The 12829-nt window shown below is 39.7% G+C and overlaps 1 protein-coding gene across 9 annotated transcripts in view; it reads left to right on the top strand.

Moving 5' to 3' along the window:
• The window catches only part of Ryr3 (ryanodine receptor 3), a 586052-nt gene that overhangs the window by 331743 nt on the left and 241480 nt on the right, over positions 1 to 12829 (top strand). For all 9 annotated transcript variants that reach the window (XR_003951556.1, XM_017316705.2, XM_017316711.2 and 6 more), the window contains one exon: positions 10513 to 10729. Coding sequence is in view for 8 of the 9 variants with exons in the window: in XM_017316705.2 (XP_017172194.1) it covers positions 10513 to 10729 (217 nt within the window). In the remaining variant the exon portion in view is untranslated. The remainder of the gene's footprint in view (positions 1 to 10512; positions 10730 to 12829) is intronic.

Raw genomic sequence — 12829 nt, 5'->3', positions numbered from 1 at the left:
TTTGCATTGCTATTTTTTTCCTCTCAGAAGAAAGAAAAAAGTATATTATTTTTTAAGCTGCAAATTTATAATGATGTGGCCAAATTGATTTTTAGAAAAATCTCATGAAATGTTAGGAGTTTTTTGTCAATAATTGCAAAGTCTAAGATTTTTTTGAAAACCACAAATTTGTTCAGGGCATGTTTTGTAGCAAATGTAACCTGAGCAAAAATGGTAGCAAAGCTGTCATCAATAGAAATTCAACTGCTTCTCAACTTTTGACAACATAATTCCTATGAATGCTCATATGTTTAACTGTATGTCTGGATATTAGATACTGCTTCTCCTCTGGCTGGTGGTTCTGTTTAACATGTGTGCATGTTACACACAACCTCTTTCTTTTTTGAATGTTTATGAATCCCAAAGTCAAAAATATATCTCTAGAAATTCCAGATAAAATATCTGGGCCTGTGATATCATTTAAAGTCATATATTTGATGATCTGGGAAGATAGTTCAGCTATAGACACACACACACACACATACACACACACACACACACATACACAATTTATATTCAATCCCAGGGATATATTTAAAAAAAAAAAAAAAAACAGGAGATTATGTGCACTTGTGATACCAGAGCTGAGATGGGGAGATGAACAGATCCCTGAGGACCACTGACCCAGTCAGTCCAACATACCTGGCAAATTCAAGGCCAGACATAGGAGTTCCAGTTTCAGTCACACTTGTATCCATGGATACCGTAGAATAGTGCTGCAGGAGCAGGGTATGAGAACAGGAGCTTAGTGTGGACTGAAAAGCAGCCACTACAAAGCCCCCGAGTAGGATTTTCAGAATGAAACCTCTGGCATGGGCTTCAGCACTCACAAAGATTAACAAAGCCAGACATGTCTGTGTGTTTTCTGAGGGGAGATCAGGATAGATCGAAGCAAAGGCCCTATGGTAGTCAGAAGACTAGTGTAAGTCACAGTGCATATCTTCCCAGCTCCATTGCCAAGGAGCAGAGAGACTACATAGAAGTCTAAGGCAACACACAGTGCCTCGTCCCTTTGGCTTGCTACCTTCTATGGAGAAACAGGTGACTCTGAGAGGTCAGTCCTAGAAGCACATCTCTGCAGAGTTCATGTCCTCAGTTTCCTCCACAACACCCTTCCCCTTTCTTTTGACCAATGCCACTCACAGGCTCTAGATTATTGTTACAGAGAGAGAGAGCACTTACCTTCTAAGATCTCATTTAAGAAAACTATTTAGATTTTTAAATCATTATACATTATTTTATTATTTAATAATTTTAACTAATATTTATTAGTTTGATATTTAATTTAAATAAAATAAAACATTTAATACAGATGTTTTTGTTAAAGTATTTTATTGTTTAAAATTTTCATACACTTCTATAATGTGTTTGATGAAATCTAACCCCATTCCCTCCTCTCAGGTACCCCCACTACTATCTTTCCTAGTTGTATGTATTATGTTTTTATACTCACTGAACCCACTTACTTTTTTGCCTGTACATGCAGGAGTCTAGGGCCATTACTAGAAGATGGGCAGCCTCCCAAGGAGTTACGTTCTTAAAGAAAACGTACATTCTCTTTTCCAGCAACAATCAATCACCCGTAGTTCCTCAGCTAGAAATGAGACTTTGCCACACACCCTACCTTGCTTCAGGTGTCATGCATTCAGTCACAGCCACTGTGATGCAGTAGGTCCATCCTATGCAAACAGCACGGTCTCACTGTAGTCACTATTCCCTCCAGCTCTTCTAATCTTTCCACAGCCCCTTCCACCATGAGCCCTGAGCATTTGGAGGAGGGGTCATGATATAGATGCTCCATGTGTAAATGCAAATCTTCAGAGAGTGTCTCCTCCAATCTGCTGCAAGCGAATTGATTGTTCTGGGTAGTTCTCACTTAATGAAAAGTGCATATGCTTTTGCAAAATACATGAGAGTGATTTGTGTGTGTGTGTGTGTGTGTGTGTGTGTGTGTGTGTGTGTGTGTGTGTGTGTGACATGCATGCTCATGTGTGTGTGAATGTGAAAGCATGCCTGACACAATGAATGTACAAAGGTCAGAGGACAACGTCAGGTGTGTATCGGTCCTCACCTTTCACCTTTTTAGAGACAGGTTCTGTCTTGTTCTTTGTTGCTGTGTGAATTAGATTAGCTAGTCTGTGAGCTTCTGTGGATCCCCCTATCTTTACATTCTATGTCAGTTGAGGCATGCTGGGATTAAAGATGCTTGTGCTACTACTACAACAACATCTTTTCGTGGGTTCTGGGCCTCTGAATTCAGGTCATCAGGCTTGCTCACTGCACACTTCACTCATCTGAGCCATATCCTAATTTGGTAATTCTCAGTCACTATTCATCCATCAGAGTCCTTCAAAGCAGTGGGAGAGACTTATATTTGATTTGGGTGGGCCTTGCTTTGGAATCTCCTCTTGATGATGAACTCAGAAGAGGTAAAGGAGTGGGTCAATGGATGCTATCCATATTTAGAAGACATTTCTAGCATCTCATCTCCACGTCAGCAGATTGTGTAGCCTTCAGAGCACACTGTTAACTGAGAAGTAAAGTTACAGGATAATTGATGAGCCGTTCGTTCACTGAAAGAATTTAACAAATTTGAAGAGTCCAGATGTGCTGGCTCCAAGAGTCAAGAGCTTGGATCCAGGTGCTTTTGCTCATAGCAACTGAGCAGATCACATGATGAAGAGCAATTCCAATGCCTCAATGGGAGTTGCACCTGTCCCTGAGAACATAATTGACACTAGGAAAGTTCTGTCTCTGGGTCTCATGACAGGGTATGATCACAGAGAGGTGATCACTCCACATATATGTTTATGCAGTACATCATCAGATAGTATCATTGTTCTAGGCTAGTGCTGGCCTCATATTCGAGAGCAGTCAACTGGCTATTTTCAATTATGAGTGAATGGTTTCAGTAAACAACACTTACTTTTACATCAACTTGTGAAGTATAGTTTGGTACTAAAATCTGCCACTTCTTGTATCACTTTAGGTCAATAATGCAAAGAGAGGCCAGGATATTAATTCTAGGTTAATTAAAATTTCTTACTGAAAATAAGCATGCTTAGCATATATTTTTAATGTTTAAATTGTCATTTCACATCATATTATAAAACATGTGCTTGTTATTTGGCATTTGTCCAAGAGAGAAGTAAGGTCGTGTGACCACCTAAGAAGAGACTCTTATTTCCCAACACAGGATCCTTCCTAATTGTGTCTCATGCTCATTTTAATTTGTGTGTGGTTTCTAAATTAGATTTCTCTTCCACAATTCCATTATCATCTACTCAGTGATCTTTAATGAGGTCATACTCTTGAATTTTTTTAATAATTGTTTGTATCATTGCAAACTGTGTTGTTAATTACACCTGATTAGGATGTCCCTGCCAGCAATCATGGAAGAGCAAAGTGCACAAGGAACAAAAATCTTTTTCAATTAGATTTACCCATGGTGAAGTCAATGGCCGCATGAGTAATTACTGACAAAATGCACAAATCAATATATGCTCCCCTGCCTAACTGTTAGGAATGTGCTGCTCTGGTTTTCTTCTCAGTGGGGCCTGTTTGTGCGTAGTGTTACAGTACAATGATGTGGTAGGGACCATTCTGGTCAGTGCAGAATTGAAGATGAGCATATGTACTGTGGAACCCATCCAAAATCATCAACTATTCTGATGCCAAGGAGCTTTTGTTAAAAGATGACATCATCCTTGCCCCTCACCTGTAAATAGCTCCAGGGCATGAATCACCAAGGTGGCATAATTCAAAAGGCCATAGTTAATACTGAATTTGGGGTGTTCTTTTGTTCTAAGAATACTGAGTTATTTACTCTAGTAGAATATGTTTTATAGCTGTACATTCCCCTTTTGATATATTTAATCATCTTATATAACTGTTACCAGCCCTTTCTAATTAATAATAAAAAAAATCCAAAAACTGTTGGTGTCTGTAGTTGCTGTTTATTTTCCATTGGTATCCACCAGAGTTGGCTAAGATTCAGATAACTGACAGCTTAGCTATTTCCAGCTTGCTGTGGTCAGTGCTGTGGAAATTATTGCTGAGATAAATATACTGCTGCAGAGAACAAGATGAATGCTGGCTGGCTTGCCCTGGGCTTCATCACTCCCAGGCCCGTAAGACTGTGAGTGTGAGAATGTCCATAACTCAGATTGTTCTCCAGTTTTAGCACTACAGACTAAAGATGCAATTATGAATCATGACTTATAGATTAAACTCAGGTCAGCAAAAGCTTGCTAACAATCCCTTTGGACTACTACCCCAGCTCTTTTGAAGGGTTAAATAGGAGCTGCAAGATTGAGATATCTGGAAAAACTAGAGTGCCTCTCCATGCTGGTTAGATAGTTATGGAGGATAACAGTGTTGCATGATGAAAGAAAAACCTAGGCATGATTTATGAGCATGGCAAAGTCTGTCTTCATTTGCGCTGTGTTTTTGTTCATGGATAAGTCATTCAAACATGACAAGAAGCATCCTCATTGTTTCTGCGAATTAGCAGCAAAAACTCCAAGATGAGATCATATATGCTAGTGGCGCTCTTCCAGTGTCATTTCTCTTCATTTTCAATGTTTCTCAGGCAAATAAAACTTCTCCTACAACCTCCCAACCCCCTATTTATATTTCCAGGACCAAAACACTTGCTTATCTCTGAGAGGAAGAAATTTAGATCTTCATAAACTCTTTAGGAAGAAAAAAATCTTCCTAATATCTGATTTCAAGGAAGAACCTCAGAGATATGGCACATTGCTTTAGTAGTTGTATGTATGTATGTATGTATGTATGTATGTATGTATGTATGTATAATATATATATCCAATTTCATTAGCCAATCCAATATATATTATATAATATATATGCACACAATTTTAAATCTAGGATCTATGTGTAAGAGAAAGCATTCAATATTTTTCCTTCTTGGTCTGGTTTATTTCACTTACCATAACAATTTTTAGATGTATCTATTTTCTTAGAAAGTCATGATTTCATTGTTTTCTTTATAGATGCACAAAATCCCACTGTGTATATGTATAGTACGTTTTCTGCAACCATAAGTTTTCTTGGCTGCTTTTCTAATAGTATAGCAATAAATGCAGAAGTTCAAGTATTTCTGTGGCAAGTTGACTTCCAGGCCCTTCTATATGTACCCAAGAGTGGAATATCTGGGTCATATGGGTCATATTTTGAGTGTTTTGAGAAGCCTTCGGACTCATACCATTTTGACTACACAAGTTTATGTTCCCACCAGCAGAGAAGAAGGGTTTATCTTTCTCCAAGTCCTTACCCGAAATCCTTGTTATTTTTATTTTTTATTACCCATTCTCACTGGAGTGACATGGGATATAAAAACAGTTTAAATTCCCATAAAATTGTTTTTAAAAATTGGTTAGTATAGGGGAAGTCTGTGAATAAAGAATAACTCATTCTAATGAATACGGTTCATGAATTCTCTACTTAAGGAGTCATTGGTAGAGGCTGAGAAATTTAATAGAAACTGGAAGACAGAGAAAGCACCTATAAAAAAAGAAATTTATGTTTCAATTTTATGTTTTCATTTGTGAATGAAACAGAGTAATTTTTTAAAAAAATAATGTCAAGATTAAATGTCCAATAAAGAATTTATTGAGAGAAACAAGCAGGCACATGTAATTTCAGTTTCTATTCGTGGAAACTCATGCTCTGAACTTCTGATCCTAAAGGAGTTCTTTTGTGGGTACTATAGCTTTTATTGCTCCTGGTAGGAATAAAAATCCTGGGTCCACAATTTAAATTCTTCAACTGTTTGATTATACAGCAGAGTTGTAGCCAGTGAAGTTTCAAAAGCTCATCCAATTTATCCCTGCAATGAGAGTGTGGGCTAGACTCTCAGGAAACTTCCCCCTACCCAGTAAGCCAGCTCCTGTTTCAGAACTCTCTTGAGCTGAGTCCAGAGACACCTATCTATGAAATGTAATGCACTATGGAATTGGTCTTGTGGCACTGGACCACTGGGTGGCATTCATTATAACCACTGCCTCTCTCACCACTTTGGTGGATTTGTTACTCTCACCATGCATGGTGGACTCCCCTTCCATGATCTTTGGCATAGCCATACCTGCATGCCTCCTCTCATGCCCTCCCACTCCTGCCCTACCTCCTCCATTCCCCAACTTCTGACTTATGTTCAACCATTCATCTCTCTTGTCAGAGGTCCTTGGGTGAAGGGTGTTGGCATATAGGAATCTCTGCAGAGCCTGCATTTGTCCTTTCAGTGGATAGGCTCTGGAATAACTGACCAAAAGGCCAAATCTCTACTATACAGTGGTTTCTTTCCTGCTGTGCTCTGTTAACTTGCTCAACAGAGAAGATGTCGATCTGTTTTCTGAGAAGTTCCCATCAGGCAGCTTCAGATGGGTGGACAAACCTTCTGGGTCCTCTGCAGTTCTCTCTGCATGCGTCTTTTCCCTCTGCTGTGTGGAGATGGATGTAATCTGAGGCTGGTAAAACTTTTTCACTGTTGTTTTGCTATATATAACCTGTGGAACTAGCCTAGCATTTCTCTCTAGAGTCTAGAGACACTGGACATCTGAATTATGGATTCATGGGTCTGCTTGTGGACCTCTGTTAAAATGTAGAGAATCTCCATCAATATTGTACTTCAATCTGGTGATATAACTCAGTGGCTTACCTACCATGCACAAAGTTACGGGTTCAATGGGTTTTCTAGTACCAAAATGATAAATAAAGATTCCATAGTTAAAGCAAGGTTGGAGCATTTTGTTTTCTTTTAATTGTTTTATTCAAACAACATATTATTACTAGTCATTAGACCTCAGGCTGGATGTACTCAGACAGATATGGTTCCAGTCTCCAGTATTGATTGGATCCTTTCCCACAAACTCTATCAGGCTGTTCCTGAGCAGTAAGAGAAGGACCAACAGCTGGAGGCTATGTCTGGGGCCTGTGCCTTTTCCACCTTACCTGCTGGGCCCAGGGGCTCTGGCCCAGCAAGAGTTCAGAAGCAGCACACATCCTTGTCTCTGTCTACCTTGCAGCACCACATATGATATCTGAAGACAAATGCTCCTGTAAGCAATAAGCACTCACTCTTATGTTAATTTTTCATTTTACAATTCTTGTGGCCATTACAGGAGATAGGATTTATAGCCAAATTATCACTCTCATTTTAATAATGGTGGCATAAAAACAGAAAGCATTGTTCTCTTTAACTGCTACACAGAAGCCAACCAGTCTTGATTTGTTATCTATCCAGCATATTTTAAAACACAAAAGAAATTTCCAAACTAAACATAACTGGCAAGAGTGCTTATAAATAATTAAATCTAGCTAGAAATCCACAGAGTGTGTGTTGCTATAATCCACAGAGTAGTGAGTACCAACAGTCTTGCTTCCTGGGCTCTCAGCCCAGTGCACATCTTATAGGATGGGTCCTAGGTGAGGGGAGAAGGGTGGATAACTTCCCTTATTATTTCTCCACTCAGACAGATCCACCTCCATCCTGTACTTTCAGCATGTCAATAACACAATCCTTAGGCTCAACTGAACTGGGAAATTCTCAACAAATAATTTTGTGGTTTAGTCATTATTTCCAGAAGGTTCACTAAATTAGTAACACTACAGCCTAATGACTCAATTTTGTTTTAACGTCATAGCTCATATCCTTAATACACATAAATCATGCCCTGTTTTATAACAGTCTATGTAGGCACACTCCCAGGGACAATTGTGGTTCTAATTCTATACTATTGTTGTTTACTGCTTTAAAATGGGGAAGTGGGAGGCTTTGTGTAATTTCTATAATTAATTTTAAAGCAGCATTTTATAAAAGGCCATTTCAATAATGTGTTCTTACTGGGAAGGAAGAAAAAGTAACATTTGTCACTTGGAGGGATTTTTACTTTCCAGATTCATAATTGGGATATTTCCACAATTGCAATTATGCAGCCAACACGGAGGCTTTCTTACATGGCTCCCCTCCCAGAATGCTCCAATTAAAGGAAGTGATGCCTGGCGCAAAGTGTCCTGCCGTGAGAGCTTTGCTTAATCATAACCTTCTTCCACTTATACCACCCCCCTCCATACATCCACCTGTCACACCAGCAATCCCTACCCATTCTAAATGCCAAACAAAACTGGCATCTGGCTGTTTAGATCACCTTGGTCCAAGCTGCCCTCTCTTCCCTATGACTATTCCACAAGCTTTCTATTTGATCCCCAGCCCTCTCAGTGTAGGAGTGCTAGAAGAGAATTGTATTTCCTCACCTTAAACTCCATGGTAAGTTTGCTACTTAGACTAAAGCCAAACTCCTTGCCAGGGCATACAGGCTCCTTTATGCAGCCCCATCCCTCGGATTTCTTCTCCCCTTTCTCGGGTTGATAATGACTTCCCCATTAGCACTACTTAGTTTCCTATCTTAGAGCCTTTGCACATATCCCTCTATTGAGACCCTCCTCCTCTATATCTTCAGCTCACTGAAGACTTCTCCACAAAGAGGCCTTTCTTGATGCCATCCCTAGAAGCCACTTCCTTCTCTAAGTTAGTTTACATATCCCTGATTATGCAGATTATTAAGCCTATTTATCTGCTAGAAAACCTGCTTTGTGACACTAGGAACACTAGCTTTGTTATTTGTCCCTGAAACCCCACTGACAAGTCAGATGTGAGTTGTGTAGTCTTAGCCATTGTTTTTCAATGGAAAGAGGGAAGTCATGTATGAGTGTTGAATGCCAACACAATGTTTATATTGATTTTTCCTGTGTGAGAATATTAGTGAGCCCCCAAGGACTATATATCTTACTATGCTTTAATTACTTAAAACTGTGCTCTATTTCTTTTGTTTTATGTAATTGAAATTGATCTGTGAAAGCTGTATTTGTAGTCACCAGACTAGGATCATACAAAGCACCACTATCAAATAGTATCTTTTCCAGTGCTCCTTTCAGAGAAACTGAAATTCATCCACAACACTGGATAAAAATATTAAACTACCTTTTGTATGCTAACTAATGTCTGCCTACCATTACTATGAACCTCAAATGAAAATGGGTTGGACCAAGGTGGTACCAGCATCCAGAGGCTACCTTTTGATTTATAATTGGTATTGTTAGAAATTGATGTTAGATCAAGTGACTGTGTGGAAGGGATGGAGTGAGTAGATCAAGGTTGTGATTTAAAAAATGGGTGGACCATACTGTCAGGCCTGCATGCCAACAGAGAGATGGTGCCCCTTAAGGAGTCAGTGATATTCCAAGGAGTAACAGTTTGCCCTTTTATTCTTCTCCTACCACCTACCACTGCCTTCCTATGGCTGCTCTGGGAACCACAGCCTCTGCTGTATTGAAAACTCTAGCATTACATATTTTCCCTGAACATTCAGCATTTACTAATTTATCCATGCAATTTTATTATTTTTTTATTATATTTTTAACTAGCATGTGGATAATTTATCTCAACTAAAAATATATGTTTCCATGGTGAAGTTTCAATTTGATTTTTATAGAGAAGAATCTTGTTATATTCTCAATATTATAGTAATGTCTACTCTGATGATCTATTGAGGTAAGGATGACCACCAAGTGATTTATGTGTAATATGACTTTAAAGAACATGTCATTGAAATTCATTTGGGAATGGTGCCTGGACACTCAGTTCTCTGTACTGTTATCTTATAAGCATGTGGATATCTGCTGTGCTGAATATAAGTTCAATGATTTCCCAATAGCATGATTTTGAGTGTGGATCAAAACTTTACTATTCATTTATTTGAGATGGGATACTTGTTGATCTTTTTTTAATTAGGTATTTTCTTCATTTACATTTCAAATGCTATCCCAAAAGTCCCCCAGACCCCACCCCCAACTCCCCTACCCACCCACTCCCACTTCTTGGCCCTGGCGTTCCCCCGTACTGAGGCATATAAAGTTTGCAAGACCAAGGGGCCTCTCTTCCCAATGATGGCTGGCTAGGCCATCTTCTGATACATATGCAGCTAGAGACACAAGCCCTGATGGGTACTGGTTAGTTCATATTGTTGTTCCACCTATAGGGTTGCAGATCCCTTTAGCTCCTTGGGGACTTTCTCTAGCTCCTCCATTGAGAGCCCTGTGATCCATCCAATAGCTGACTGTGAGCATCCACTTCTGTGTTTGCCAGGCCCCAGCATAGCCTCACAAGAGACAGCTATATCAGGGTCCTTTCAGCAAAATCTTGCTACTGTATGCAATGGTTTCAGCGTTTGGAGGCTGATTATGGGATGGATCCCCAGGTATGGCAGTCTCTAGATGGTCCATCCTTTCATCTCAGCTCCAAACTTTGTCTCTGTAACTCCTTCCATGGATGTTTTGTTCCCAATTCTAAGAAGGGGCAAAGTGTTCACACTTTGGTCTTCATTCTTCTTGAGTTTCATGTGTTTTGCAAATTGTATGTTGATCTCTTTTTTTTCTGCTGTCTTGAAATGACAGAGTACGCTTCCTGATGGGTGGTCGGCATGGAGAATTTAAGTTCCTGCCTCCCTCAGGCTATGCCCCTTGCTATGAAGCCTTACTTCCTAAGGAGAAGATGAGATTGGAGCCTGTCAAAGAATATAAGCGTGATGCTGATGGTGTGAGAGATCTATTGGGTACCACACAGTTCCTCTCCCAAGCCTCTTTCATCCCATGTCCCATAGATACCAGTCAGGTAAGTCCAAATTGCAAATGGCAGGCAGTCTCAGTGAGCGCATTGAGGTTGTGTCCAACATAAAGCACTGAACTTTTGAAGGATGCAAAGAAATATCCAATATTCTCTGCAAATCCATAGCCAAGTTGAATATATAAGAAGCAAATAAGTTATTTTTTTTAAAGGTCAAATGTAATGAATGCAGAATGAACAGTATGCATGTCCTTCAGGGTGGGATGTTTCTAAGAGCCTGAGAACAGATGGGATTCAATCTGGACCTTTATGAAGCTTAAATTAAGAGGGGCACTGGGCAGTGATATAACAGCAGTAGAGGGGTTGGTGTAACAGCAATGGGATGTTAGGGCTGGGAGTAGAAACATAAAGTAGGGACAAATGCCAATGTCAAATCTCACATGGATGGACAGTTGGGAGAAGGAAGAATATGGAGGTGACAAGTTGGTGGAAATAAAAAGAGAGGGTAATAGTGGGGACTGTATGGGACTGCTTAGCAAGTCGGTATTTTCTCCCAGTATCTGTGTTCTGGCAGAGGCACATTCATCTGGGATGATAAGGAACTTGCAGAAGCTTTCGGCAGTTTTTACACACCAGCACCATTTTTTTAACTGTATGCATATGATTGTGCAGGTATACTTGGGAGTGGTGAGCGTGTGTGTGTGTGTGTGTGTGTGTGTGTGTGTGTGTGTGTGTGTGTGTGTGTGTAGGCCAGAAGAGTGTCATCCTTAGGAAAGCCTTCCATCACCTTTGAGATAGGTTCTCTCTTTGACCTGCAGCTTACCTATGAGGCAGATTGGCTAAACAAGAAACCCCATGGATCCTCACTAGTGCTGGGATTATAAGAAAATAAAACCATAGAATTTTTAAATGGATTTGGGGGTCAATCTCACTGCATTGTGTTAGCATTAGCAACTGATCCCTCTTCTCAACCCCACCAGTGGCATTTAAATCACTAATCTAGATGCTATAGAGCAGTGGCTCTCAACCTTCCTAATGCTGCGACCCTTTAATACAGTTCCTCGTGTTGTGCTGACCGCTAACCATAGAATTATCTTCATTGCTACCTCATAACTATAATTTTGCTACTGTTAAGAATTATAATATCTGACATGCGGGATATTTTATAAACTTCCTGCCTGTGAAGAATCCAGAAGATCAGCATATGTTACTGTGGAATAGACTTTATTTTAAAATGAAGATATTGGAAATCAGATGCTATAGAAAGTGGCCTTATCCTCCTAAATGAAGAATTTTCCAAAAGAGCTTATACATTTCTTCCCCAGGGAGACTGTCCATTGCCACCAGAAAGTTTCTGTTCCTTTATCCTCCTAAATGAAGAACTTTCCCAAAGAGGATTCATGGGGTTCCTTGATCAACCAATCTAGCCTAATGGGTGAGCTTTAGGCCAACAAGAGACCCTGTGAAAGGGTTGTTCCACCCCTAAAGAGGTGGCAACCCACAGACTAAGGACTGCTGCTATAGAAATTAATGAAAACAGTATTGCCTCTAAAGCACTTACAGTTAACAGCATACATGAATAATGAGTTCTTTCCACATATAAAGTGCCTTTAGCATGCATTTCTATCACATTCATGTGACCTGATTACATTCAGGTGCCCTGGCTGCTCTTAGACTCACTATGTACCTAAGGCTGGCCTTGAACTCTTAGCAGTCTCCTTTCTCAGCTTCCCAAGTTCAGAATTGTAGCTATATGCCACCATATCCTACTTACACAGGGATCATGAGTCTTAGTCTTCCCTCCTATAGTCAGTGTATTTAACTTTCTATAAAATGGGAAACTGTGTTTCCCTGACCATTTCAATATGTAATTCAACCTCTGGGATGTAGAGGAGGGCTTTGCTAGAAAGCTGAAGAGCTTGTGAGTTATAGGAGATCCTAGGAATCAGAGAGTCTGATTCCTGTGTGTTCTAAACATTACAGAAGAAAAACTTGCCTTCTAATCTCCTGAGTTCTGAAACTCAGGGGGTAAACATTAAACTTGGGATAACAGGTTAGAAAGGGGGGGGTGGAGCATATCTTAATTAGCAAAGAGTTGACAAAGAACAGCAACTCAAAGAGGAAGATAGATTTTGGAGATTATAGACT

This window comes from Mus musculus, chromosome 2, assembly GCF_000001635.26.
Source record: "Mus musculus strain C57BL/6J chromosome 2, GRCm38.p6 C57BL/6J".
Lineage (NCBI taxonomy): Eukaryota > Metazoa > Chordata > Mammalia > Rodentia > Muridae > Mus > Mus musculus.
This window is presented reverse-complemented; position numbering and strand designations above follow the sequence as displayed.